Source organism: Harpegnathos saltator, unplaced genomic scaffold, assembly GCF_003227715.2.
Source record: "Harpegnathos saltator strain DR-91 unplaced genomic scaffold, Hsal_v8.6 scaffold594, whole genome shotgun sequence".
NCBI lineage: Eukaryota > Metazoa > Arthropoda > Insecta > Hymenoptera > Formicidae > Harpegnathos > Harpegnathos saltator.
This window is the reverse complement of record NW_020230420.1, coordinates 1399333-1427011: the sequence shown is the minus strand read 5'-3', so window position 1 is coordinate 1427011 and position 27679 is coordinate 1399333. Positions and strand designations below refer to the sequence as shown.

At 49.0% G+C, this 27679-nt stretch overlaps 1 protein-coding gene across 2 annotated transcripts in view; it reads right to left on the bottom strand.

Moving 5' to 3' along the window:
• The window catches only part of nvy (CBFA2/RUNX1 partner transcriptional co-repressor nervy), a 49545-nt gene that overhangs the window by 16961 nt on the left and 4905 nt on the right, over positions 1-27679 (bottom strand). The window contains exons 1-2 of one of the 2 annotated variants that reach the window (XM_011146429.3): positions 18804-19386; positions 4305-4707 (exon numbers count right to left, since the gene is read on the bottom strand). In XM_011146429.3, coding sequence (XP_011144731.2) covers positions 4305-4686 — 382 coding nt within the window. In that variant the 5' untranslated portion in view covers positions 4687-4707; positions 18804-19386. Of the gene's footprint in view, positions 1-4304; positions 4708-18803; positions 19387-27679 lie in introns of those variants that run through there. The other variant, XM_025304162.1, reaches the window with a different exon arrangement.

Below are 27679 nucleotides of genomic sequence, written 5' to 3'. Positions count from 1 at the left end.
CTCGCAAAATTGCCGTCACAACTCCGTTATGATTCCTTCATAATTCCGTTCTCGCCATTCTTGGTATCTTACGTCCGCTTCACAATGCTATCCTTGATCTACTGACCCGCGGAAATGCGGAAATCCGATAAACGCCGCTATAAACGACGCTCGTTAATACGAACCCAACGGTGAAATGTTAATTCGAGAAATGAGCTCAGCGAGAAAAGAAACGGACGGACGGACGGACGGACAGACAGCGCTGTCTCGTCGATCGGCGATTTAAAAAAAAGAAAAAATGTGCGCGCCGCTAATTGCAGCTGGCGACCGCGAGTGCACCGGCGCGCCGTCGGCCCAGGCGTTACGCACCCGAGCCATACGCAAGCTTTCGCACGGAGCAAGGTGGTCTTCGTGGGCGACGTTCGACGGGGCACGAAGAGAGAGAGATCGATAAAGCGCACGTGCTCCGCGCGCGGCTGAGAGTCCCTGGCTGGAAGTAAGTACGGTGGGACTCAGCTGTCGCCTCCTAATTGCCGGGACAATGCAACAGATGGCTTTGATCGCAATCCCTACCCGGTCTTCCCACTCTCGAATTCTCCTCCGCTCTCTGTCTCTGTCTGGGTCTCTGTCCCTCCCTCCCTCCCTCTCTCTCTCTCTCTCTCTCTTTCTCTCTCTCTCTCTCTCTCTCTCTCTCTCTCTCTCTCTCTTTCCTCTCTACTCTCTCGATCTCGCATACTCTCCACAGTGTGCTCCTCTCTTGCGCCGCTGTCGCCGTTTTTCTCGCATCCTTCCTCGCGGCCTTCCTCCCCGTCGATTCGCTCCAACATCTCGCGACTCCATGTGTTCGATTTCATCTCGCAGACAAGCTTGCCACTTAAGGGCCGAGAATGTCGAGATCTCATCCTGGTCACTATTCCAGTCTGATCGGTTGCACACTTGAATACTAGCATGTTGTAATACTCGAGGTCTCCTTTTTTTGACTGGGAAGAGCGCGGGGAGGATGTGTAGGGTGATGCTGCTTAAAAAAGGAAAGACTCACCCCGAGATCTTAACGGAGATCTTATTGCTTCCCCGAGTTTTCCCTCGCGATTAAAGAACAATTAATCGCGGTTTAATTGTTTCCTTCTAAATCGGAGGTTCGAAGAGAGCCGAGGAGAGAATTGATTGAACCTCGATTAATTTCGATCACCGCGTTTACTGGAACCGCTCATGGAGAATCCCTAAAACGCTGCTGGAACTCAAATTAACGTTTGTGAAAACGATCGCAACACGAGGCTGCTAATTACCGCCAGCGGCGCCGCCGCGCCGGCCGGACGGTTAAGAGCGGAGAGCCTAAAAAAATATCAACATGTCCACGGCGACGTAATTAGCTTTAGAATGTCGCGCGAAGGGTTAACCGGTCGTTTAACTCGAGCTACGTCGAGGAGGTGCGGCGGAGCCGATAACGTACCACTTAACGTATTCTCTCGTCATCGCCTCTAGCTCTCTAGCGCATCGCGAGTCTTCCAATTTTATGAAACTCGTCGGCTGAGAGGTAGAGGAGAAGGAGGAGGAGGAGGAGGGGAGAGGAGGACGTACGTACGTACGTAGGTACGTACGTCGAGGACGAGCTCCAGGTCGTAAGCCGCACCCGTAGGAGCGCGGTGTGCGGGTGACTATCGCGAAACACCTCGAACGGCAGCGTCGGGGATGCCCCGGCGGCGTGCCGGATATGATATCAGCCCCGAGCAGAATCCCAGTGGAAGTGTTGGACGTGCCTTATCGCGTCTGGACCAGGCAGTCAGGCGGCGCACGAACCTAACCGACACACACCGGGCCAGCCAACCAAGTTGACTGACTGCTCGCAGGAGTTTCGCCATCATCCCCCGTGGAGCATCCTCTCATGCTTTCTACCTCGCTCTGTCTCTTTTGCTATCTACCCCCCTCTTGCTCTTTCTCTCTCCCTCCCTCCCTCCCTCCCTCTCTCTCTCCCGCTCTCCCCTCACTCTTGCCCTCGCTAATGTATCGCTCGTTCATGTACACACCTATGCGTGCGCTTATGCAACCACGCGTGCTAGAAACCGCGAAGAGCGGTACACAGAATATGCCAAAACTACGAACGAACGCTCATTAAATATTAACCGCGAATCATCAACCGCACAGAGAGACTCCTCGGTTAACGCAGGGTTTGATTTTTCCGTGAGGAAACGTTCGTACGTCTTCGCGTCGCGTCGCGTCGAATCGACAGTGGAAATGCGTGTCTGTCGCGCTCCAAGTTCCCGGGTGCACCGCAATCGAGGATCGTGAGACAGGCAGACCTCGATGACGAATCCTTGCGAGTAACAACTTGCGTAGTCAACAAAAGCTGATCGATCGCGGCGAACGAATCCCGCGAGGACGAACGGTGGGAGAAGGAGAGCGGGAGAGCGGGAGAGAGAGAGAGAGAGAGAGAGAGAGAGAGAGAGAGAGAGAAAGAGAAAGAAAGAGAGAGAAAGCTCGCGTTCGGCCGCGTTGACGGGGCTTTGATGTGCCCCAGAAGGGGCTTTTTCCTGAGCCCCGGTTTCCAAGTTAGCTGCGGGCTCCCGGCCGTCTAGATAACCGGCTCGGGCTGAATGTACGATTCGAGCGAGAGAGCGCACGCGGACTGGATATACGGGTACCGGCATGCAATATTCCGAACTAATGTACGACGCGCCCACAGCGTGGGCCGCGGCCCACTCGACGCTCTCGCGCGGACATCGGCGAGGTCGTTCTTTTTAATTTTCGGTTTCGACGGAACGGGATCAACCTCCGAGGTCAACCTCGTCGCGCTCATCAAGATACCGATGAGACCTCCCGAGCCGTTTGGCCTCGCGCGCGCGCGCCTTAGCTGGCGCTACAGCGATAAGGACAAGAACGTTGTCCTGTAGTTGAATTTACAGGATCTCTCCCTCGGTCCGTCGCAGACATCGAGCGTGTGCGCGAGATTGCTCTATTGATTTTCTTCATTCGAGATCCATCAGGCTCCATCAGGTCGTTTCTGCCGTTTCTCCTGTTCGTTTTAATCGCCTTTTAATTGTTGCCGATTTAAGATTGATTATTCGCACGGCGTTTATTTCCGGTCGCGCCCAGCGACAGCAATGAGCGATCGATAAAAGCGATTAAAGCGGGTGACAGGTTGATGCCGTTAGAGAGCTGTTGCGTCGAGCACCGGAATCCGTGTTAAGTAGAGAAAAAGTAATGTACCACGCCGCCGGTCTAAAATTAGATGAACCGAACGCACCGCACCTGTGCGCTACACTATCGGCGCGGCGTCGCTATTCCCGAATTAACAGAATAATGAATTCGCACACGAGCCGAGCGATTTGTTGTTTTCTTTTTCTCCCCTCTCCTCTCTCTCTCTCTCTCTCTCTCTCGGTGGCGCGCTTGATAGATAGTCAAATCAGGCCAGAATGATCACGTTGTTAATTTTTAACGACACGTGTCACCCCGGGTTGACGGGTTATTACAATATATTGCCGACTGCGATGGAAGTGAAGGGGTTATTAACAACTCTGATGAATGTCATATATTCCGCAACGAGATATATACTTCGAATCACCTCGCTGGCAATTGAATTATAATTAAACGTAAAGTAATAATAATACGCGATCGCGCGCGCTCACGCAGCCGCGCACGCATTCGCGCCGACACAGAGCGGCAATTGAAATTTCGTGTATTTTCACTGCGACCTTAACACTCCTCCGCGCGCGCTCTCTCTCTCTCTCTCTCTCTCTCTCTCTCTCTCTCTTCAGCGCGCGACACGAAAAGTATTTTCCGCGATAAACCGCGATGAACATGGCGATCGCGACACGCGAATTCCGACGTCGCAGAACAACACAGCGCGTCAGCTTAATGTCGCGCGCGCGGAGAGTCTTCCAATATCATCACTTACATTTTGCAAAACGTAGCGAGACGTAGACCGCACGGAGAAATCGATACGTCGATGACTGACAAATTGATATTTGCACGTTGGCCAACGAGCCAATGCCTGGGAACGATCGATCGTTCCCCAAGAAGTCCGCTTGCGATATCCGCTTGCGAAGAAATCCTGACCGCGAGACGTTAAGACAGACAGAGATAGAGAACTCGAACGACAACAGAAATAATCCGCTGCAAAAGTGCACTTGAGTGAGACGTTTAATATCAAACGATCGTCCTCGTAAGAAACGCGTCCTCACATGGACGTCCTTGCGACGGATCGATATCTTTTCCGAGGGTGCATAAGAAGCACCAGTGTTTACGGTTGACTCATCGGTTGAACTTTCTTGCGCGTATCGCCCTGATCAATATTCTTCTTTTCTTTTTTCCAGGAGGCAAGTACTCACCCTTGTTCTTGGCCTTGAGATCGAGGTCGACCGGGAAAGGGTCGCCGGTATTCCCGGCGCCGGAAACGGTCGTCGGCGGATGGCAAATAATGCTGGAGGATTGTAGGGCGGGGGCAGCGGCCGCGACGGTGGCCACCGTGGTGGTCGTCGACGAACTCGCGGCCACGCTGGAGACGCCGTTGCTGTTAGTGACGGTGGTGGTGATCGCCGTCGCGGCGGAGACGGTGAGCGTCGCGACCGTCGCGGTGGTGGCCGCCGACGTCGACGATGGCGAGGTCTGCTGATAGCCGCAGCATTCCTTCGTCTCTTCCTTAACCTTGACCTTGTGGAGGACCGTCGTCGTCGTCGTCGTCGCCGTCGCCGCTCCGCCCTCCACTTTCATGCTCGCGAGCCGCGTTCTCACCTGCGGACAACGGCATAAATTAGATTCGTTCTGACTTCGCCCGAAACGGAAACTGGTTAACGGCGATGATGTAATTGCTGGACATCCGCCTGAGGAATCGCAGGTAAGAACCAAAAACTATCTAAAGGTGCCTCTTTTTTTAAGTAAACACAGCTCATGTTGATTTTTTTACAAATTTTCTCTTTTGATAAAAAGAAAGGGGAGGTTTGTTGACCATATTAAAATATACAGATAGTGTTACAAACGGTGAAGCTACTTTTCACGAGAAAGTTTTTCTCCTCGAAATTCGTATATTTTACAATGTTTTTAATACCGAGGGAAAATATGAAAGATTAACACACGGGCTTTCGGCATAGAACTATGTATCTATTTTCTCTAACATGTTATCGCACATTGTTAAAATAATATATCCGTCCAAGGAGATATATATAAAGTACAACGCGATCACGCGATTGCTCGATGTGGAAAATCGTAAGGGAGCCGCCCTCCGCTCCGCGAAAATCTATTTACGTCGCCGAAATATTGAATATTAGGTGCCTCCTCTATCCACCGCGACGTTTTCGCGAGAACGTGCACCTGCTCCCAATCAGTACTCGGACTCGAATCGACATGAGCGCGACGAGGCGCAGAAAAACGAGCAAAGGGACCGGTACACCCATATGCACGTCATTGCGCGCACGATTCATATTTGATTGATTCCATTTCATGAGCGCCGCCGGCCGCATGTTTCGTCTACGTGCCCGGCGACGGGACCGTCGTCGCGCATACCGATTGCCGTTTTAATGGAATGGACGGACGTTAGTTTTACAAACCAACAAGGATCCGTCACGGCGCGAGAGCACGGACCGGGTCGGGGGATTATTGGGGATCCGCGAACGCCGTCGCCCATAACTGATCGCGCCGTCGTTTTTGGCTGCACTCGGCGGCACGGCCTACAAATGGACCATCACGGAAGGCCTCCGCAAATGTTTCCGCGAAATGGAGCAAATGTAGGGGCGGTGTGTCAGGGGGGGGGATATCACAAGCTATCCTCGCGAGCTACTACCTCTCCTCTCTACTGTGGAATCGCCACCAAGACCTCGGGCTCGTTTCCCCGTGAAAATTTGATTGGCCGTTAGCTTCGATTATTTGTCTTCGATATCTCAAATTGAAATCTCAAATTGAATGCTGAAGTTTGCAGTGAAATTAATTAATTGGTCTACGTTTGTTTAAATTATTAAGATCCTCAGGTAGTACAAAATTTAACACACTCTTTTACACGAATTGAAAACGGGTAGGTTAGGGTTAAACGGAGAATGGAAATTTTCAGCGAAATCTTTCGGAAGAAATCTCGAGTCCAAATTAGCCCGTTCGTTCCACATTAATCCTGCAAATTCCGTCGAACTTGCAAACAAAAAGGCAAATTCTCTTTTTTTATCATCTCTTTATTGTATCTTTTATCGATGTTAAAAATTTCGATGGAATTTAGAGATTCGAAACAGGTGAGAGAGAAAGAGTTGTGAGCCGACTGCCGCTACATCCTGCTTCCTGCTTAATTTCTCGAGTTCTGGAGTTCAGGTTCCAGGTTGTCATCGTAGTCGGACGATGACAATCACTGATGCGTTTAATCGTGCGTCAAATCTTGATATCTTTGATAACGTTTTAGAAATTGAATATTTTAAAAGCGTTGATTGTAATAATTTCTCTCGGCTGTACCGCATATCTTTTGTAACTCGCAAACAGGCGATTAATTTTGCTTCTTTCCCAATTTTGAAATTTTGGCATCACCGTAGTTAATACACATTTCTCTGATCAAAATGTATCTACGCGAGTGTCAGTGGCAGTGAGTGTCGCGTATGACGAAATATCCAGGAGCAGGATGCTGAATTGAGAAATCAGGATGCAAGACGCACAGACGCGCGCGAGCGGCGATATACCTCCAGGTGTATGTCAAATTATTTAGTACGCCGAATGTTTCTGCTCTTGTCCGACGATATCGTCTGATATAAAGAGACGCCCGAGATGAAATTTAGAATTCGTTCTAAGGCCGGCGACCACTGTCGTTGCCATTGTTTATGAAATGATTCCTCCAACATGGAGGAAAGGTCATTGAGCGACCATTGCAGCACCAAGACGGGACAAGAATGTATAATATTACACGTCAAAATTCTGCATCGATCTGTCGAGTATTCGCGAGAGATCGTTAGTTAATGCAAGAGCAAAATGTTCACTCGCTGTTCAAGCCGAAGCCTCCCGCGAGCAAACGCCATTCGTCGCGTCCACGGCGATTCTTCCTTCTCTCGGCGCGCCGCGCGGCGTGTAAATATCGCCAGGATGTTTGCCGCTTGCGAATACGCAGGAGTCGTAAACATTATGAAGATTTACATCCGCCTGACAGGTGGTACCGGGGAGCGATGTTGCGCCGCGTAAGCGTCTTGCGTTCTGCACGTAACGCGACGGCGGCGGCGTATTTAGCTTCTTTCCTCCGCGCTCGCTCGCGCGCCTTCTTCTGTATCTCCGTGCTTACCTAGCAAGATCTCGTTTCATATTTATTACGGTAATCGCGTTGCTGGGACTTTTACGAGCGCGGTGCTCTGCGCCGACAGCTACGTCCGGCGTTAAAAGTAATGGAACCGAACGTCCGCTATCGTTTTTTTTCCTCGCGACACCACGCGAGGATCCACGAACGTAATGTATAAGTGTACTTTTCCTACTCTTCCACCGCGATTTTATATGATCGCGCGCGCACGTGAGTTTCGCAATATGCGTTAGTTCTGACATTTTTTCTCATCGGTTCTCATCGATTCCTGAAGCGACTCATTGCTTAAACCTCGATGTTCGAAGTGAAAAGATCTGACGAGAAATGTCCGTCTTCAACAGCAGCAACTACTGTTGTCTGATGCCGGCGCATGAAACAATCTTGCCGATAACTAAGACCGATGTAGCTCTACGCAAGTGCATAACATTACCCCGGATGCTACAGCAATATTATTCCGGGCAAAGTCACGTGCATCGGTGCATCTACTGCGTGGCCGCCACTCGGCTGCCCGGAGACAAAACCATGTCACCGGAAACGGCGCGGTTGTAAGGAAATTGAATAGTGACCATCGGAATAACTATGACGAACAAACCGACAGCTGCACCGTTTTCGTCGAGTATATATTGGATTACATCGATCGATTTTTCCCTTCACGCGGCCGGTGCGGCGCGGCGCAGCGCGGCGCGTCAAGTGTACACCCGTGGCCGTTATTTTTGCCACAAGCAAGGTGTCTTCAGGGGATTACGGTCTCCTCGGCGCACAATCGATCGACTCGGGCTCGCGCAAACGAGTCGCGACAATAAGGATTCATCGCGTCACGTGCGAACCCGATGAATGAATGAGATTATAGCAGCGGAAGGATAGAATATATAGACGCTCATTCACGCGCTCGTACGTTCAGCTTGTAAAAAAAGTTGCACGTTCTCTTTCTCTCTCTCTCTCTCTGTGGCTTATGCCAAATCGATTCGGGACCGAGCGATTTGCGTGAGCCCGGTAATACTTTTTCGGTTCGAACGCGAGCGAAATTACAGGGGTAGGAAAATTAAATGGCACGAATGCGGAAACGGGGAGTAATCTTTAAGATCCACGTGGCGCGCGCCGCCGTTCCTGCCGGATGGAATTTTATTTTATTGACGCGCGCAGCCCTGGCAGCAGGCTGCCTTCGGTGCCACATGGTCCCGTTATTAACGTGAAATGCAAACGAGCCCTTCGTTGCGTCCAAGAAACGGCCGCTCGGATGACTCGCTATAATTTTTCTCGCGAAACTGCATCGCCAAATGCCGTCGAGTTTCAACGTGTTCATAACTGCGCCGGGAAATCCAACGCGGGACTGCATTCGGTTTTCCACGCTCGCGAATCGCGCAACGCGATAAAGCCTCTAAGTCCTAATAACAAATGTTCGTAACTGTCACGCTCCGTTTAATCAAGTAGTGTGTGTGTGTGTGTGTGTGTGTGTGAAACGCGTCACGCGCGATACGATCCGCTCGCAGACGCAGTTTTTACGCCGGCTGAGTAATTAGCTCAAGCATTAACATTAATTTCGCGGCAACGACAGTTCGCGACAATGCAGAATATCGCACGTGGAAACGCCGCTTGTTGTGGGGCAACTTGGGGTAGCACGAAAAGACGATAAAACTCATGTTCTCTGCAAAAAGAAGAAGAAGAAGAAGAAAATGTTACGTACAGTCTGTAAAGTAAGAGCGTGTACGGCATAAATGACAGTTGGCTTCAAATATCGTCCTAGTTTTTTTGTGAGCCGATAGATGAAATCTTTGTCGTGAATACTTTGTCACGAAAGATTCAGTTGGCGTCGAATTCTAACCTGAGAAACACGTTAACCGCCGCATGAGCGCCGCATACGCATCGCGCTACGAGGCTGTGTTCCTTTGTTCCCACCCCAAAGGACCAAAAATGTCATATGCAGTGGCTGCTAAATACATGGGAAAGTCAAACTCGTTCGTCGCTAAGTGGGTTCAGCAATATAAGAAGATCAAAAATGTCGAAGACTTGCCAGAACGTGGCTCGATAGGCAAAGTGACGCCGAATATGGAAAAAAAAAATTGTGAATTTGTTTAAGCGGAACCCGACCTTAATGCTTAAAATTTATGAGAAGTGTTTATTGCCGACTGCTGAATGATGCTTCATAAAAAAAAACGAGGACTGGATCTTACAGGAAGACAACGAGCCAAAACACCGGAGCAAGCTTTGCACCGAGTGGAAAGAGCAGTCTGGCATCGTCATACTTGATTGGCCATCGCAGTCGCCAGATGCAAATCCCATTGAAAATCTGTGGGCATATCTCAAGCACAAGCTTCGAGGAAAAAGAGTGTGCACTTTGAAGCAGCTGACACGACAAATTCGTCTCATTTGGAGGTCTTTACCGAACGAATACGCAGTCAACTTAGTGGAAGGTATGCCTCGGAGATGCCAGCCAATTATCAATGCCGGTAGTGACTGGACTCATTATTAATGGTATAGCATTTTTCTTCTCATGGAGTACAACAAATCCATGTACTTAAAAAATCATTGAAAATAAATTTTTCTACACATTAACCCGTACACGCTCTTACTTTACAGACTGTATTACTCCTCTAAAATATATCTTCGACAAAGATTGAAATAACGTTAACATTACCAACAGCAAGAGATTCATAAAGAAAACGTAAAAAATTTCAATTGACAGTTAATGAAGATTGATTCGATTTCCCTTGCACGATTTCCAATTGATCTTTCAGAGACAAAAATTCGCTGTCGCCCAAAGTTCCTCTACAAGGTGCGCCAAAAAATTCGCGCAGTGGTACGACAACTTCATAAATTTTCAAGATTATCCTTGATGAAATAATTCTTTAATTAGCTTTTCATAGAATAGTTACGTCATCTCAGATCTTGAAAAGAAAGTGCCTCAATTTGTTATTTCGACTTGTTATTTCGTTGATATCGCAGCGATCGTTGGCTTGCAAGATCGTGCAATTATGATACGCGCAATTATGATCGGTAATCAAATCATCATTTATTTAAGAGACGCTAATCCCTAATATCGTGATTCTGCTAATAAAAACGTCAACACGTGTCCCATATTCCGGTCACGTAACAACGCTCACCGATCTCTTCTACGGTCGTTCATCAATCAATCCACCCCCCTCTATTTCGCGCGAACGACGGTAAAAGGTTGCGCGCCACGCAGTTGCGGCAGATTTACGTGCGATACACAGAACAATTCGCGGTCACGACGTGTCGATCTTTATCGTGACAGATGGTCACAATAATTTTAATTGACGTCGCCGCCCATCGTCTTCTGTTGTTACAGTTGTCCGCAATTCACTCGTCGCACACGCGCCACAAGTGTTGTAGTTTGCGTTTGCGAGTTTCTGTCACTATCATGCGACAGAAATTGTCGTAATAACGGGCGAACAGGCTTCACCGATTGATTTTGTGCAACATCGCTCGCCGGATATTCTAATCGTGACACTTCGGCACGCGAGTGTGCCGAATTTATCGATGATCACTAACACTTTACAGTACAAACATGATATTTTAGCTGCCTGCTCTACTCGTAGTACGTACTGCGATCTGCCCGATCGTTTCACCAGCGCTTATGATCGCCGTCGCTGTAATCGCTGCATCGCACACTGCAACTCGCCACGTTGCATTCTTGACACCCGGTAAGCAAAGGTCAGGGCAGCCACGAGCGGCGCGCGAGCATTTTCGCAGGTAGTTATATCTGCGACATTGCGCGACGCGCGAAACGCCGAGAACGCAATTAACTCGGATGTCACCTGCGATCGATCGCTCCGAGAAACTCACCCCCGTTTCCTTCCCGTCTCTCCTCCTGCCCTCTCGTCGTTAAGGTGAGCTTTGGCCCCGACTTGCCGGAGACGCGCGTCTCCGGCAATTCGTTAAGACGCTTAGTTAAGCAAACAAGAGCGGAGCCGTTGCGAAGTGATATACGTGCCGCGGCAGAAAATCCGCGGCTCTCTCGCTCGTAATTGCGCGCAGCTGTGGTTACACGCGCGGATATAAAGCTTCCATTCGCGTCGCGCGTCCCGCGAATCGCATTACGCGCGAGCGCTGCCTCTCCACCTCGCTCTCCCGTTGAAGATCAGAGACCACGTGGAAACAACCCCGCCGCGGTCTCTTTCACCCTTTGTCAGTGGCAACGGAACGACAAATTTTCGAACGCGAGGACGGGGAAAGGGCGGCGGACGGCGGAGAGCTCGCAAATAATATCGCGACTATGGCAGGCATGTCGAATTAATTTTATTAATTATACTTGCAGCGGGACGTGATTATAAACAGCGCGTTAGTACCGTGAATAATATTACAACGACCGTGGGCGAATTTAATTGATTATATTTATTATTATTATTGTAACGACCACGCACATGTAATAAGCACGGACAGACAACCCCCAGTCTTTTCCTCGCCGAATCCCCAACGAGCTGCTCTCGCAATTTTCGGAATAAAATGAAAGACTCCACTGGTGACGACGACGACGACGACGACGACGACGGCGACTCTATCAAACGTTTCGCTAAATTCGCTCCACTTTCAACGGCGGTGCAAGAAAGGAGAAAAAAGCGCCGGACAGGCCGGCACAGCCGGCGGGAAAAAAGCGGCCTGGATAAAAGAGGATGAGAGAAAGATAAATAGATAGATAGATTTATTCTGTTCTAGCAGAAAGAGAGAGAAAGAGAGAGAGAGAGAGAGAGAGAGAGAGAGACAGAATAGCAGCCGTGGACAGAACAAAAATTATATATTAAGATGATTTATTAATTACTTCAATTTTCTCTGTCTGCACGCTTTCTCTGTCTCACGTTACAGACAGAAGCGACGCATACATAAAAATTCGGTTATTATTTCAAATAACAACAAATACAATTTATTTATACCGTAGTAGCCGATTAAAAAGATTAATAATTATTTAACACGGTGACACAACGGTTGACACAATGAAAAACAACCCACCTTATTCCCGCCGTTTCCGGAATTACGAGTTGAAATCACTGAATTTCCGTACAATTCCGACGTGATGAACGTCTCTTTCGACGTCGTGTAAAACTTTACATAAAGGAGGAGGATATGAGTGAGAGAGAGAGAGAGAGAGAGAGAGAGAGAGAGAGAGAGAGAGAGAGAGAAAGAGAGAGAGAGAGAGAGAGAGAGAGAGAGAGGCGTAATGTGAAAGAGAGAAAGCCGGGCATGGGAATAATCGTGGATCGATCGCGGCCACGTTTTGAAGGAAGAAACGGCTTCGGCGTCTCGCGGCAGACCGGGCTTATGTTTATACATATGTCCCGCACATGGTACGGTGCCCCCGAAGAGGCGGCCGCGGCGGGTGGAGACGTACTGAAATTTCCAATATTAGAACGGCCAGGCGAGAGAGGCAGGCCAGATGTCTACCGTACTGACTGCCGAGAGCGCGCGCGACGTGCGTTTAGCATGGTTTCATTACAAAAATGTCACGCACAGAGCCGCGCCGCGCGACGCGGCACGCCGCGCCGCTCCGCGTCCTGCTCGCACCGTCGTCGACCTCTCGACGATGCGTTCGTTCGCGACTCTCTCTCTCTCTCTCTCTCTCTCTCTCTCTCTCTCTCTCTCTCTCTCTCTCTCCCTCCCTCTCTCTCTCTCTCTCTCTCTCTCTCTCTCTCTCTTTTACACACTGCATCTCTTTCTCCCGTTCTATCTATTTCTCTCATTCCCGTTCTCCCATCGTTCTCTTTCTCTGTCGTCGTCACCGCAATGAAGGGAACTCGCTGAACTGTCGACCTGATCTTGGGACGCGCCAGCAGCCGCCATCAATTAACGCGTTCGCGCGAGATCCTCCCCGATGAGATGAGATCATCGTCCCGCGTTTCGAAGGACGGGACTTTTAGGATCAAAACAGTCGCACGCTAATGACGATCCATTGTGGGTCGGTGTTCGGCGCTATCGATATACACGAGCATACGGGTGTGTGTTCCGGGTATCTTATAACACGCGACGTGAGCGGGCACCCTTGGCAAGCGAGCTCGCACGTATTTTCAAGTGATTCAAAACGGCAAAATGGGCGAAATTACGTGCACGCGTCCCGTCTATAACGCGTGCAGTGTTTTACGATCGGTCATTCGCACAGACGCCTCCTCTTGCGTTCCTGCAACGACGCATATTTAACGCGTAAATCCGCGTACTTACCTGACAACTGACAACCAATTGTCAGCAGCTATCGAAATAAACTGTACAAAACGCCGAACGCGCAGACACTTGTTCCGACTTAACGCGATCTTCAATTTCTATTCTCAACCCAGTGAAAGAATGCAAGTGCGTCCGCGATCGGATCCGTATTACGAAGTTTGTAACAAATGAAGAGAGAGAGAGAGAGAGAGAGAGAGAGAGAGAGTGAGGAGAGAGAGAAACGGAGAGAAAGGACGAAACGAACGAAACGGTAAATACTTCGCTCTTTGGAGCCGACGTGAAACCGTTACATCGTTAATGGTATCGAAGCTTTACTTCGCGAAGGTTCTGCTTGGTTTCATTACAAAGATGTCATGCGCAGGTACGTCGCAGTTATACCCGCTTTTGACGTCCCGCCCGTTGTATACACACTTGGCGTTAAACCGGAACGGCGGGAGCGCGCCAGGAAAATTATGAAATGCTAAAACGGAAACGAATTTCACGGCTCCGAATATTGTTTCGATATTTGCAATTAACTCTTTCATTCGCGCGACACACGCTCCCAACAGTCGTGGTAATATTTCTCGTGATCGAGAATATTGGTTAACGTTATAGCGGGGCGGCGGGGGAGGGGAAGGAGGAGGAGGGGGGTGGGAGAGAGGAAGAGACCTCGACTTTACCTAATTCCAGTGAAAAAAAAAAGACTATCGGCGCACGTTTTCAATTAACGAGACGATTTGTCCTATTTACCGGGTGTATCGGGTTTACCGAGACAAACGCGCCGAACGAACCGACTTTTTCCCGGGGGACTAACGAGAAAATAATTGAGGGCGTCGTCATCGCGTACGTGGATAATTAATTACCACGCCGGTCCATCAACGTTCGTCACCTCGCATCTACACAGTTTTATTTCTTAAATGGACTGTTCCGCAGATAACGCGCTAATCCGCGACTGATATTACTTAACTTTCATCTAATTACACTTATGTACGTAAATTCGCAAGATCGTGATCTCCCGAGTGAATTTTGCTCGAAGAGATTACAAAGGGAATATTGCGTTTATACGTAAAAAGGTGCACTGCGTATAAAAATTTGTTTCCAATTTAGTACAAACGATAACGTCCCCAAAAAACATTCGGAGGAATGGTAATCGAAAATTTTTCTCATCCGAACAAACGTATTGTTTTAGGCAGTTATATGGACTCTGTTGCACACACATCCGATATTAATCAAGAAATTGCATCGGGCATAATTGTACGTCATTTGTCGCCGATAATTAAGCCCAAATTTCGGGACAATTTCGGTTTCGTAGCTGTCATATCCATGTCATTGAATTATAAATACGAATTCACACAACGACGCACAAATTCCGTGCCGAACAAAGCTAGAGCTTTACTTAGTAAATTCGAAAACTAAAGAACGGACCTTTCTAATTACGAGTTTTCATACTTTGCGCAAAAAGACCCACATAATTAGTATATATCCGAATAGAGGTAGATGCATTTACATATTATTGGCGGGAAATTAATTTTAGAATATATCTAACTCCAAAATAAGAAGAAACCCCAAGTAAATTATATATACATATATAGGATATATATATATATATATATATTTTATAGAATTTAGAATTAAAGAAAAGAGATCAATATTGCACGCGCACGCGGCTTACTTTTTCTAAACTGCTGCCAGGTGTCTGACGCAATCGATCGATCGACACTTAATATATCCACGAAAATATCGGATGGTGTTCACAGGTGCGCCGATGGTGCGGCCGGTTCGTCAGTGTCAGCGAAAATTGTCGGACACGTGGTTAACTACGGGAGCTGTTAAACGTTTAGGTGCGCGAGTAGGTGGCGAACAGTATCCCGATGCAATTGCTAGCGCTCCTATAGGCCAGTGAGATATGAATCTATTCCGGCATTGCGCATCCTCCAACCGAGTCCGACAACACGTGCAGTTCAATCATCCGCGGATTATCGTCGATAAAAATTTCGATAACTACAATTCCGTTTGAATCGCGTAGCTGGCAATTCCAGCACTTTTCGGTCGCGAACTCTCCGCCGATACAAAGAAATAGAGCCGCACTAATGTTATATGCGGGCTTGAAGAGCCATAAAACCGTCTCCTTCCTTCGCAAATATCGACGATGTGCGATTTATTTCGGCATTGCACGTCTGTCAGGCTCGGAGATATCAATCCGCCGTTGAAAATCCTACGTTTCGGATTTATCGTCGTGCATGCGTAACTCTCAATACAGCTCCATACTAATTGATTTCCTCACACCGTTGCGAGCGACAACTTGTATTATTCAGACCGGTTCCTCTAATTACATCGCAATCCCTTTTCCCACGTGTTAAGTCATTTTTCGGACTTGATAATTACGCAGCGGGCAAATGCTGAACGCTGTACGACTGTCCTTTTTTCTCACCACAGAGAGTATCCCAAGGGAAAACCTTTGTCCCAGGACACGTAACAAACTCTCTCTTTCTCTCTCTCTCTCTCTCTCTGCTCCCTCATTCGCATAATATCCCGAAGCGATCGCCTTTCCTCGATGCGCAACCGTCGTCCTTTCGTATAACTTATGTCCAACCGCAGGCACGCACTAATTACATGCCAGCCGGAAGAGGAAACTCGCGGATGGTACCGCGGTATGCAGCGTAACGTAACCGCAGGTACCAGCGAGAGGCACCGGCAGGGTGGAGGTCGAGTCTCTCCGACCGTAACTCTTGATTCTCTTTGAAGCGCAGAAGCTGCCCGCAACACCTGACTGACTCGACGGACGCGTATATGGCAGGTCGAGCGGAGCAACGGCAGACAGAGCTCGCCGGGGTTGAGGCGTGATGGGGGGCAAAGAGGAAGGTAACCATCACGGGTGAGCCGAGAGAGAGAGAGAGAGAGAGAGAGAGAGAGAGAGAGAGAGAGAGAGAGAGAGAGAGAGAGAGAGAGAGAGAGCGCGAGAGAGAGAGAGAGAAAGAGAGCGCGAGAGAGCGAGCGAGAGCGCGAGGAAGCGGAAGGGAGGCAGAAAGAGAAAGATTAATAATATAGAAAAGCCAAAGCCACGCCGCAGCCCCTGACAAGCTTTCCTCCGCCTCTCTTCTGTTGCCAACAGTTAATCGATATAATACTTCGGTATAACACGCCGCACACCGCCGGCGTACGTGCAAGGAAGCCGCGCGTGCACATACGGGGCACGGGTATGTTCACGCGCGGCGGGGGGAGGAGGGGACACTTTCGACACGGGGGCCAGCCTGTAAACGGACTCTCTCTCTCTCTCTCTCTCGGGCTCGCTTAACGAGCTCGTCGATAGCACGGCTCTCGCGCGCCGTGCCGAGAGCACAGGTGGTTCTTTTCCTCCTGCCTTCCGCATCGGCGATCTGTCGGCGTTGGGCTTGGAGATCCCAAAGTTCCCGCCCGGGAAAACTCGAGACGGCTCCTCGGGCGAACTCTGCTGTCGCGTGCGCGTCTTATCGAATGCACCCGGTGCGGGGGGGGCGGGCGGTAAGGAAAGAGGTGAAGAGAGGGCAGGTGTCTGCTTTTCCTTTTCCCTCGCCCTTTTCTTCTTTCTGCCTTTTTCATACCGTCGTAAGTACGCGTTAATTCTCCCGCGTGTCTGCGTGTTTCGCGCGTCGAGCGTCGATGCGTCGCGACGCCGCGCTTTAACCCGCGATAATCGCAGGCACAAGTTACTTGGACGGAACAACAATCGCGCTATTTGTACGCGCGCTACTGTAAGTGACATAAATCGGTGGGGAATGGTAGTAAAGCACGCCGTGCGACGCCGCGGCTGAAGGGGGGGGAGGGTAACCATGGGTTGAGGGGCTGTGGAGTGCGGGGGAGGAGGGGACACAAAGATCGACAAGCGGTTCGCGCGCGTTGCGGAAACGCACGGCGCGGGTACGAATTCGTAGAGCTTCCGCCATGGTTAATCGTGACGTACGCTGCGCTGCCGGGGAACCGATTATTGGCAAACACCGTGCGAAAGGGTGCACCTGACAGGGGTTTTCGTCGCGCGCTCGGTCCTTATCTCCCGTGCTCCCCGCCGAAGAAAACTCGAAATTCCCTCCCGGTAGTCTTTGCCCCACGGCGATTCATCCACCCCTCTTCGACGTTACATTCGTACTCTTTGCGCTCCGGTGGCTCGATTTTCCGTGTTTGGCACGGTAAATTCTCCCCCGCGGTGTACTCCGCGATAGCTGCTGGTACTGCGAGCGACTATTTCTCACGGTTTGTCCGATCTTGTCGATAACGCGGGATATTTACAGATGATATTAGGAAGAGCCGTCTTCGATTCGGCCTCCTTGTTAACTCGAGCTATTTATTAAATTTGTCGAACCGCGTTTTCTCAGACTCTCTCTCTCTCTCTCTCTCTCTCTCTCTCTCTCTATTCTCTTCCTTTCTCTCTCCTCCAATTTCCTCTCTGCAAACTCTGCGACCTTCTTGGTCGCTTAATCTAGCCAAGAATATTTAACGATTATTGAGTATCCCCGAGTAATATATTTGCAAATTGCAAATAGAGGGAAAGTAAACCGGTGCGAGTCGCATGTGAAAAGGTTGACAGATCGATTTTCTGTACACAGCGTCTGGGAAAAGGACTCGATACTTCGTATCTCGTGACTTCATACGCCCGGGAGATCAAGATACGGTATTTCCAATCAGCAGCGAAATTGATCGACACGACGAAGGTGTACGCGACAGAATCGTACACGTGGAATTTTTTCCGATAAAAACTACAACTGCAGTCGTAACGTTGCAGCGGTCGGCTGAAGTGACAGTAGTTTTGTTCAGCACGCGATTCCCTGGTTATCACGTTCCCAACGTTACGAGCCCCATAGCTTTGTAACGTGTGCTTTACAGACATATGGTTACAAGTGGTTACATATGTCTTTTTCATTATTTCAAATGGTTGAAATATGTATCCCATATAATAATAATATCGTTTCTCGAATGTTTTGTACAGTCGAGCATTATTTATTTGCCACCAGCATCATTGTATTATATTTCTCATAGTGGAAATATCGCCAATGCAGGTTGGCTATCAGGTTCACATCTTAACACGCCACGATGCTTAACGATATCGCATAATATATTTAGAGCTCATCGAAAGAGAGAGGAAACATGCGCGCATACGACTCGCCTTAAACGTAAACATCAGTTCGCCAGTGTTGTAGCTCTCTCTATAAGCGCAATTTATTATCCAGAAAATTATATCACACCTGTGTATTCTTACATAAAAAGTTCAAAGTAATTGAATCTCTCTTCATTCCGACGGGAAACAGCCGAGATCAATTCTACTTATCGGAGTAAATTATTTTTTTCTAAAAATAGGCACGCTGAAATCAAGAGCTCCGCGACCGCAGCAATTACCGCAAATGTTGGAAAAAATTGCCCGACAGATTTGATATCGTAGATAACTTCAGCAGATTCTCACCTCTCCTGCCTGATCGATGTTCACGCAGCGTGTCAGATTAAACCGCAAAAAAATCCAGGCAAGGCAGCGCGGTGACGGACTGTCGATCAGTTTCGCGATCGCCGGCTTTCACGGATGCCGTGGATGCTTCCGCGAACGAACGTCGACAATGCGTTTCATCATGAGAAATCTCACTCCTCTCGCGTTTTCGATTTTTCCGCGCCGTTCGCGAAATAAGCGCGCGTAAGCCTCACGTGCTGGATATCGCCGATACGTTCGACGAACTGCCGACGAGGCGCGCGAGCACGAGTATGAGAAAGCCCGTGAAAGACGCGGGAAATCTCGAGGACGAGGGCGAAATCTTGAAACGCACGTGAACGACAAAAAAAAAGAAGAATATTCGCAAACGCACGCACAAAAGGGAGGAGGAACGGACGGACGAATCTGGTGACGCTCGGATGACGCTTAAATCGCGAGACGATTGAAGGGCTCGCGAAGGGCTGATAACGAAGCGCGATGATAGCGCGCAACGGCGAGGAGAGAGAATCCCGAATCCCGCGGGAGCGACTCGAGCGGCGCGAACGAACGCAACGCACGGGCGGCAGTCGGCGGCCAACTGAGAGTCTCGCTGGAGAACCGAAAGGACGATGCCAGCCAGCCAGCCAGCCAGCCAGCCAGTGCAGTGGTGGAGGAGGCGAAGAGGAGGCGGTGGTTTGCTAACCTCCACCACGCAACCTCCAGCCGGCCTTAACCTGCGATGCTTCCTCCGGGCGCGCATCAGACGAATCCAAGCGAAAGCGTCGATGATCCCGGAACTCGCTGACGGGAACAATACGCGGGGCACCTGGCCGAGTTATTTCAGATCGGTTACACGCCTATGTAGGTCCGTATCGCGCCGCCGCCGCCGCCGCCCGGTGTCGACTCTGCGGATTACCCGATTGAAACGATCCAGGAGAGCTTTCGGTAATATATATACGAGAGGGAAGATTCCCAAGTGGCGAAGGCTACGTGTTTAAAGGGATGATCTAAGACAGTCCTCCCGCGGATGCTATTTCCCGCCGAATCTCGCGACCTCCTGCGAGGCTTTCGAAAGCGCGGAATATATATCGCGGAACGTTCGAAGCTTTATTTATTTATTTATCTTCTTATTGCAAGTCGGTGCCAGACTTTTCATACCCCTCGCCATCCTCGGACGCGATTTTCTTCTGCCGCCTTGATCCCACGCATTGATGTCAATTAGTAACGGCGACACGTTAATCAGCTTTCGATTAAATCGTTATCGCTATCACTCCGGATGTGGAGATTTTCTCACTCGTCTCTCGAAGAGAGAGAGAGAGAGGGGGGGCAGAGCGAGAGAGAGGGGGGGAGAGAGAGAGAGAGAGAGAGAGAGACTTCGTTTATCTCACTTTCTCAGAGGATCCAGAGTTTCCGCGATCGATGCGGAATCGTCGCGGGGCGATGTTTCTCGCCGATGAGGTGCGAGACGGCCGAAATGTAGGCGCGCGCGCACGTTCCTATACGCGATATTGTAAACGGGGCAGTGTGCTCCTGACGTGTCGATATATTCCCGCGAAGAAAGGCTCTGCCGCTGAAGCTGAGAAATAGCTTGGCCTCCCTCGTACCTCGCACCTCCCTCCCGGGGGTGCAGACTCACCTCACCTCGGCACTTTGAATCCTGCGCCGCTCCTTTACCACGAGCCCCCGCTCCGCTTTTAGCGACGCGCGACATCGATCACCGCCATGCACGAAATCTCTGCGACAGTTTCTGCACGGTCATAAAAGTTCGGAAATCTGCCGGAGGCAGTAATCAGCGCGGAACTGCGCGACTGCCCGTGTTAGACAATACCGAGAAGATTTGCGAAACGGCAGATTACTCAGTATCGAGGGGCAATTACTCGCGCGAGAATGAAATCGGAAATCGGTCTGATAATTCGTAACATAAATATAAGAAATATAAACGTCCTAATTATATTTTTTGAAAATTTGAAAAATTGTTGAAAATTGCGAAATTCCCGAGCCTTTACATCATCCCTGAGGAAAGACAGAAAAAGACACAGAAAAAATACAATCACTCTGTAGAACTCTATTTGCCAATGCGGTGTCGATGTTGAATCAAGCGATCCCGACGAATACGAATCACGATAAAGACCTCCGGCAAATTACTCTTCAATCACTCGATGTTCCCTTTGCTTTGCGTCCACGCTTCGCGCTACCCGCGCGAAAAGAGAACGAGACGCGAGTGATGAGAGGACGTCGGCCGTACGGCGACATTCCCCGACGTCCGTCCATCTCGATTTCGAGCGGGCCATCTCTCGTGTGTCCGCGAGGGTATCAAGCCGTGACCGATTTCCGAATTCGGCCACTGACGAGGAATGCTCGCCGACCCACAATCGCGCACCGGCTGTCTTCGTGAAGGACGCGGAAGACGGACGCGTCATCGACCATCCAGCGCGCGCTTCGACGTCCGGCATCGATCGATCCATGCCAGAGCGGCATTCCCGAGGCGCTCGTCGGCCGCTCAAGTCAATCCGCGACACGCGAAACGAAATAGCAGAATCGCGTTTACATTTTACATCTCTGTGACAGTCCCAATTGTCTTTTCCTCCTGCCTGATATTCGTTGGATCACATTGAATCTTGCATGCTGGAGTATTTGAGTATCCGACGAATTGAGCAATTAACTGATACTTGGGCAGTACTTGTTTCGTTACACAATTGCGAGGGATCGACGCGGAGCCGAATATTCGAAGAAAAGAGAAGGAAAGTACGACGCTTGAGTGAGAATAGATAAACGGGAGAGGATCGATTAGCGCGTCGCAATTCATTTCGCTATTCACGAGCGCGAGTGCCGCGAATGGCGCGAGTCTCGATCGCTCAAACACAAGCTCGAGGGCATCGATACTTAGTGATTAATGAGCGCGTAAAAGGCGCGTTTCTTGCGAAAGAAGTAAGTATTGAGAAGAGAGTACGATACACTCGGTCGTACAACAGGTAACTTTATCCACGCGACGTGACCCGGTTCCTTCGCCGAGGTTTTAAATATCTCCGAATGCGGAGACGCACACGCGCGTGGCACCAGTGCCTCGGTCGCTCAGGGTGACATGTCTGTGTGTGTGTGTATGTGTGTGCGCGTGTGTGTGGGAGACCACCGAGATTGCAGCCGCTGTGGACATACGCGCGCGCGCTTATCGGCACGAATTCGCGCTCGCACACCACGTCGACACACCACGACCTATTATACGTATTATTAGCACTCCGTCACGCCACCCTGTCATCGCCACGTACACACTCGTGCATACGTGAACTGACGCGAGATTCCGGGGCCCTGTCTGCACGCGATCAGGTGCCCCGTCGAGCTTTCCTTGAGCTTGGGCTTCATTAAGGGCTGATGGTTGCGATCGAAATTCCCCTGATGACTGAAGCGTTGGAGCTCAAAAATGCTGCGTATATTAAATCCTTTAAATGCGGCAAGAGGAAGGAAAAATAAAGTCACATTCTTCGTCGCCGTAACGCATAAAGCTGATGAAACAAAGTATGAGTATCGTGAAATTACAAAATGGCAGAGAAGAGGCCTACACGAGGAGGCTTAAATAGGAAGACTCTAATTGTCTAAGAATGAGGAACCGTAATGAGTTTGTACAAGAAATCGATTAAAGTGACAAAGACCGACACGATCGCAAATCGCAGACATAATCGCGGAAACAAATCGCGTCTCGGGACGTCTTAAGGATGCTTGTGCATCCAAATGATCCACCTCCCTCGTAGAGCGAAACAACGCTCACCCCGTAAATGTCCACTGTGGTTACGTTGAAGCGACAAAACATGCAACTAGAAGCGAGCAAGCTCGCGCCGTAGTCACCGTGAATGACGAAGCGAGCTGCAAGCACGTCGCCGGTAATTGGATGGACGGCGAGTAATTTATCGAGCCGCTTCAGGTATGACGCGCCGCGAGTTTCGACGTCGAATTAGCGCGGGTGCTCGGGATAGGAATTAGTCGGCGAAGCAATCTAAGTTTCCGCCGGCGCGGCCGGAGCCGCGCGAATAGCAAATCATTCGACGTGATACAGACGTTACGTACGGCCGAGTCTTCCCGCGTAATTCTCACGTCGGCGGAAGTAACACACGCGCGTACACAGACACACGTGTCATTAGACTCGCGGCGGAGTCTAGAGTTACCGTTGAACCGCGACCAACTCGATGTGTCTGAAGTTGGCGCCATACTTTCCGAGTTTTATATTTTTTCGAATTGTACTGCATTATGCTATCCGCAACTCTGTAACTCAAACAACTCGAAGTACTCGAGAAAATTGAGGAAAACTAAATTTTTGGTAGCCCCGCACTTTTCGAATTTTGAGTTTTTCTTTATTGTGCCATATCGTGCTGTATTTGTGCTGATTTGTGCGGCAAACGCGAGACCGATAACTTCAATAATATTTGAGAAAAAGAATAAAAACAAAAATCTGTCAGCCTCCTACTTTTGTCTGAATGAACCCAATTTTTGTTTGTGAATTCTTATTAATTTGTGTCGCGTCGTGCCGTTTGAAGAAACTGGATATCTCCTTTCGTTCAGTAGAAAAAAAATGTTAAAGTTAAAATACAAATTAACAAATAACTTTTTCTACAATGCATTTGCCGCAAGTTGTGCTGAATTGTGCTAATCGAGTAAAATAAGAAGTACCATTTAGAGATGTATCGAAAACTACTCAGATTGCAAAAAGAAGTTGCAAAAATTCGTGACGCAAAAAAAAATGTTTCACTTTCGGACAAAAATGGGGAGTTGGCAAATTTTCGTTTTTATTTTTTCTCTCAAATGTTATTGAAGTTATCGGTCTCGCGGTCTGCGGCACAAATCAGCACAAACATATATAGCACAATACGGCACAATAAAGAAAAACTCAAAATTCGAAAAGCGCCGGGCTACCAAAAATTTACTCTTTGTTAATTTTCTCGAGTACGCTTTGAGTTACAGAGTTGCGGATTGTACAATACGGCACAAACGTAGCACAATGCAGCACAATTAAAAAAAATATAAAATTCGAAAAGTACAGGGCCAACTTCACGCATGTACCAACTCAATCGATTTACACCCCGAAAAATCCCGCTGTGCTGTCGTATAGAATCTCGTCCAACGGTAACTCTTCACTCGTTATCCGCATTGCGCAAATGCGTAAAAGGATGAAGGATGTATGGAAAGAGAAATATAATTGTTAATTTTTGGGGCTGTGAATTTCTTTTCTTTTTTCTTTCTCTAAGAACACCTTTGTACACTTCAGCGAGACCGCGAACGAAAATTATTTTACAAATTATTTCAGATATTTTGATTACATACTCTTCTGAGAACAGTATATAAGCTGTGCGGGGGAGAGGCGACGGGGACGTATGCGTGGACTCCGATGAATTTACGGCTATTTAATTTGACCTAAGAAAATCTAATTGAAAACGTCAGCTTTCGCAAGCTGTGTTGCAAACAACGTTACAACGATGATATAACGATTTAGATAAATGAACGTTGAAAACACGCGATAAGCTCGCGAGAATTCCAAACACTTCGTGGTAAATCTGATCGATTTCAGCAATTCCGGCGCTTGCTGCATGAGAGATATTAGCCGAAGTAGAAGAAATTCTATGTCAAGTGGCGCTGACGTGAATCGACGCTTTCTCAAACTCCGGATGAAGTTCTCGAAACTCGTTTAATTACAACGCAATATTTTCCGGCAGAATAACGGGCGTGCGTTAAGCAGGGATCGATATTAAAATTCCGCCGAATAAATTATAACCGAGGCGTGATTCACTGACGAGGCAGGTCTGTGGCAGGGATGATTTAAGCAATTGTTACCAAAATTCTGCGAGACTCCCACTAGCTCACGAAACACGTCATATATATATAGCGCCTCCCTATTTCCTCTTTTTTAATGTAGAATTCTATTAAACGCGTAACCATGTATTTCCACGATTTATATAGGTCACAACTTGCACGCACGCACGATATTAAATATTTTAATTAATTTCACCCTTTTTTTCCCACTTGCAATTAAACATACAAAGGTATATTAATATTACATATATATTAATATTACACATATATGTTTCTTTATATTAAATGACCGTAAAGCGACCGTTCTCTTACGGCTCCTCTTCCTCCACATACCTATTCACCAATTTCGATTAATTTATGCGGCATAACAATGCACACGCAACAATGCAGATAGGTACGTGCCGCTTATGAATTATGGCAACGTCAATTAATTTTGATACATTATTATAAACAGTCATACGTCCCGCATACGAAAGGACCGTTAAGCGCAACTCGAGATTCATCGTGCGTGAAACGTGCGGATTCGAAAACCACCCCTAAGCTATAATATAAACCTAAATTAAACATACGGAACGAAAATAAGGGGGGGATATAAAAAAATTGTACGCAAACAAGAACGAGGCGGCGAAGAAAATTCAGTCACGTCACGCGAAGAACATCTTTGTAACAAGGACAATCGCGACCTTACAACGAGAAAAAAAGCCGAGGACGGTCTCCATTGACGATCTCGCCGTGAGCCGGTCGGAAATTTCGAGACCCAATTACGAAGTCCGACCGGGCGCATATCGAACGGACGGACGTGTGATTAAACGCTAATTCCGATTTATTCGACGTACGGCCGTAAGTTTCGGCGCGGTGATGGCGTCAATCGCAGGGGCGACCGCGGCCGCGTTTTACACGATCGTCCATCTACGCGCTCGTAATTTACGACTTATCGGCGCCGGCACGGTGTAATTTTCGCACTCGTGCAAAATTACACCAACGCAGAGCCAGCGATCGTATCAACGGGTCTGGTGCACCCCGTGCACCCTCTCTTGCACCCTTCGCTCTGTCTCCCTTTCCTCCCCCCTCTCTCTCTCTCTCTCTCTCTCTGTCTGTCTCTCTCCATCTGCCTCACTCGCGCGCGCTCTCGCTCTCTGGAAGTGACGCGAGATCGTGCTCCCAGCACGGGCGGGCATGTACCGGGATGTCGATACCACGAGAAGCGGATGTCAATAGCACGAAGTCACTCCTCCGGCGAGGGAGAAGCCGCATCGGCCGATTTTACAAAGCTCTCGCCGCTCTGTCGCCCGTACGCGCTGGAGAAAAAAAGCGTCGGCCGAGGAAGCGCGAGAGAGCGCGACGAGCGGGGAGGGGCGGAGAGATCCTTCCCTCTGCCGGAGCTGCGGAGCGAATGAATGAGTGGATCTCACTATGTTTCTTAGGCGCGAGATCCTCTCGAAGCGACGCAGGGGGCTAATATTTTAGCGAAACAGAGCGATCTGGAGGAGTTCGAGCGAGTGTGCGAGTCACTATTAATCGCGCGACAAATGACCGCGAAAGACCGGAAGAGTCTTTCTCTACGCTGAGCGTGAACCTGCTAATTCCTGATATGATATGATGTGAAAAAAAGAGTTATCTCAATCTTAATATACAATTAATGACGAATTTTCCTATTCGCCTCTCGCTATTCGCTTCTAAACGCGATCCAAGATCGCGCGCGATGTCAAAACGTCAATATGAAGATCGAATGGCTCACATGAGGCGACGCAAAGTAGCCCGGCGCCGAATACTACAGCTCATTACGCCGGAATTATGCCGGATGCGAGGCGCATTCGTTAAGGAGGTAGGGGAGGGAGGGCACGCACTTACCGTCCGTTATCTCACGGGAAGCGCCACGGGCGAGATTTTAATCGTCCCCAGGAGCGCCCTGTGTGCTCTCCCGAGTGCCGCTTCTCTCCCGTCTCGCGCGATCTCCCAACTGCCGCCGTCTACCCGGATAAGATCCCGCGTTTTCTTTGGCCCGACCGAGGCTCTTGGAAAAGTTCAATCCGAAGTGCTGCCGGTGACACTCTCGGACGAGTTGGCGGGCGTGCTACGAGCACGCTTTTGTATTACTTTGCATCGGCGGAGAGCGAGCGCCGTTGTGCCGGCGTCAACTAGACGTACCTGCTGGATACCGGCGCGCAAAACGCTCGCCGCAAAAGGAAACGGGAATATCGCGGCCTTCAAAAACACCGTCGGCTTTTCAAACACTTTGGCGGACTCGCGTCTTGTTTCTCTCTTTTCTTTTTTTCTCGTTTCTCGTTTCTTTTTTCGTTTTTCTCTTTCTTTGTTGCGTCAGGCTGTCCGCACGCGTTTCACGCGCTCGTTGTCGATTGGAAAAGAATTGCTCGATGACTATAACCAAGGGATTCGGAATAATCGATAGAGACGGAGGTGGCTTTGACGGAAGTGCTGTGGACAGAATAACAGGTGTGTTTTATGCTCATTCTTTGCAATTAAAGAAATACACGGATGATAAAAGAAATTTATCGCGTACAGGGTACACGCCGGGAAATATCTTCCGGAATGAGTTATATTTCGATGAGAAAGGAGATCCGGACCCACCAGAGATATTGCGTTCATCCTCTCTCGCGGTGAAAAAAAATTGCGAAATTTCGAGGTCACCGTGATTTAAACCCAATTTATCCGAGCTGCTTGGGAAGGCATATTTCTCATTACGCAATACACGCGTTCTAGCGCGCTTGAATTATTCCACTTGCGAAAATCTCGGCGTCATCAATCTTGATGACGGACAAGCAGCTGAAAATTCCCTCGCGACTCGCCGGTCGGCGAAGCGTACAATAGATATTCTACATCGTTATCAAATTTGCAAGCCGCTCTCGAAAGCTATTTTATGATGGCGCACATGTGCCATTACGGACCGGCTGGAAACAAGCTTTGTTATGCTCGTGTCAACAAAAGACGCGTGTTCTGGGAGCGCGTGCTGCATGCGACGCTTGAAAGAATGAAAGTAAATATCGCGCGCGCGCGCGCGCGCGGCGCAGGTGGACCGGATAAGATTAAACAGCTGTTTCCGCGTTTTATCGGGAGCGCAGTTA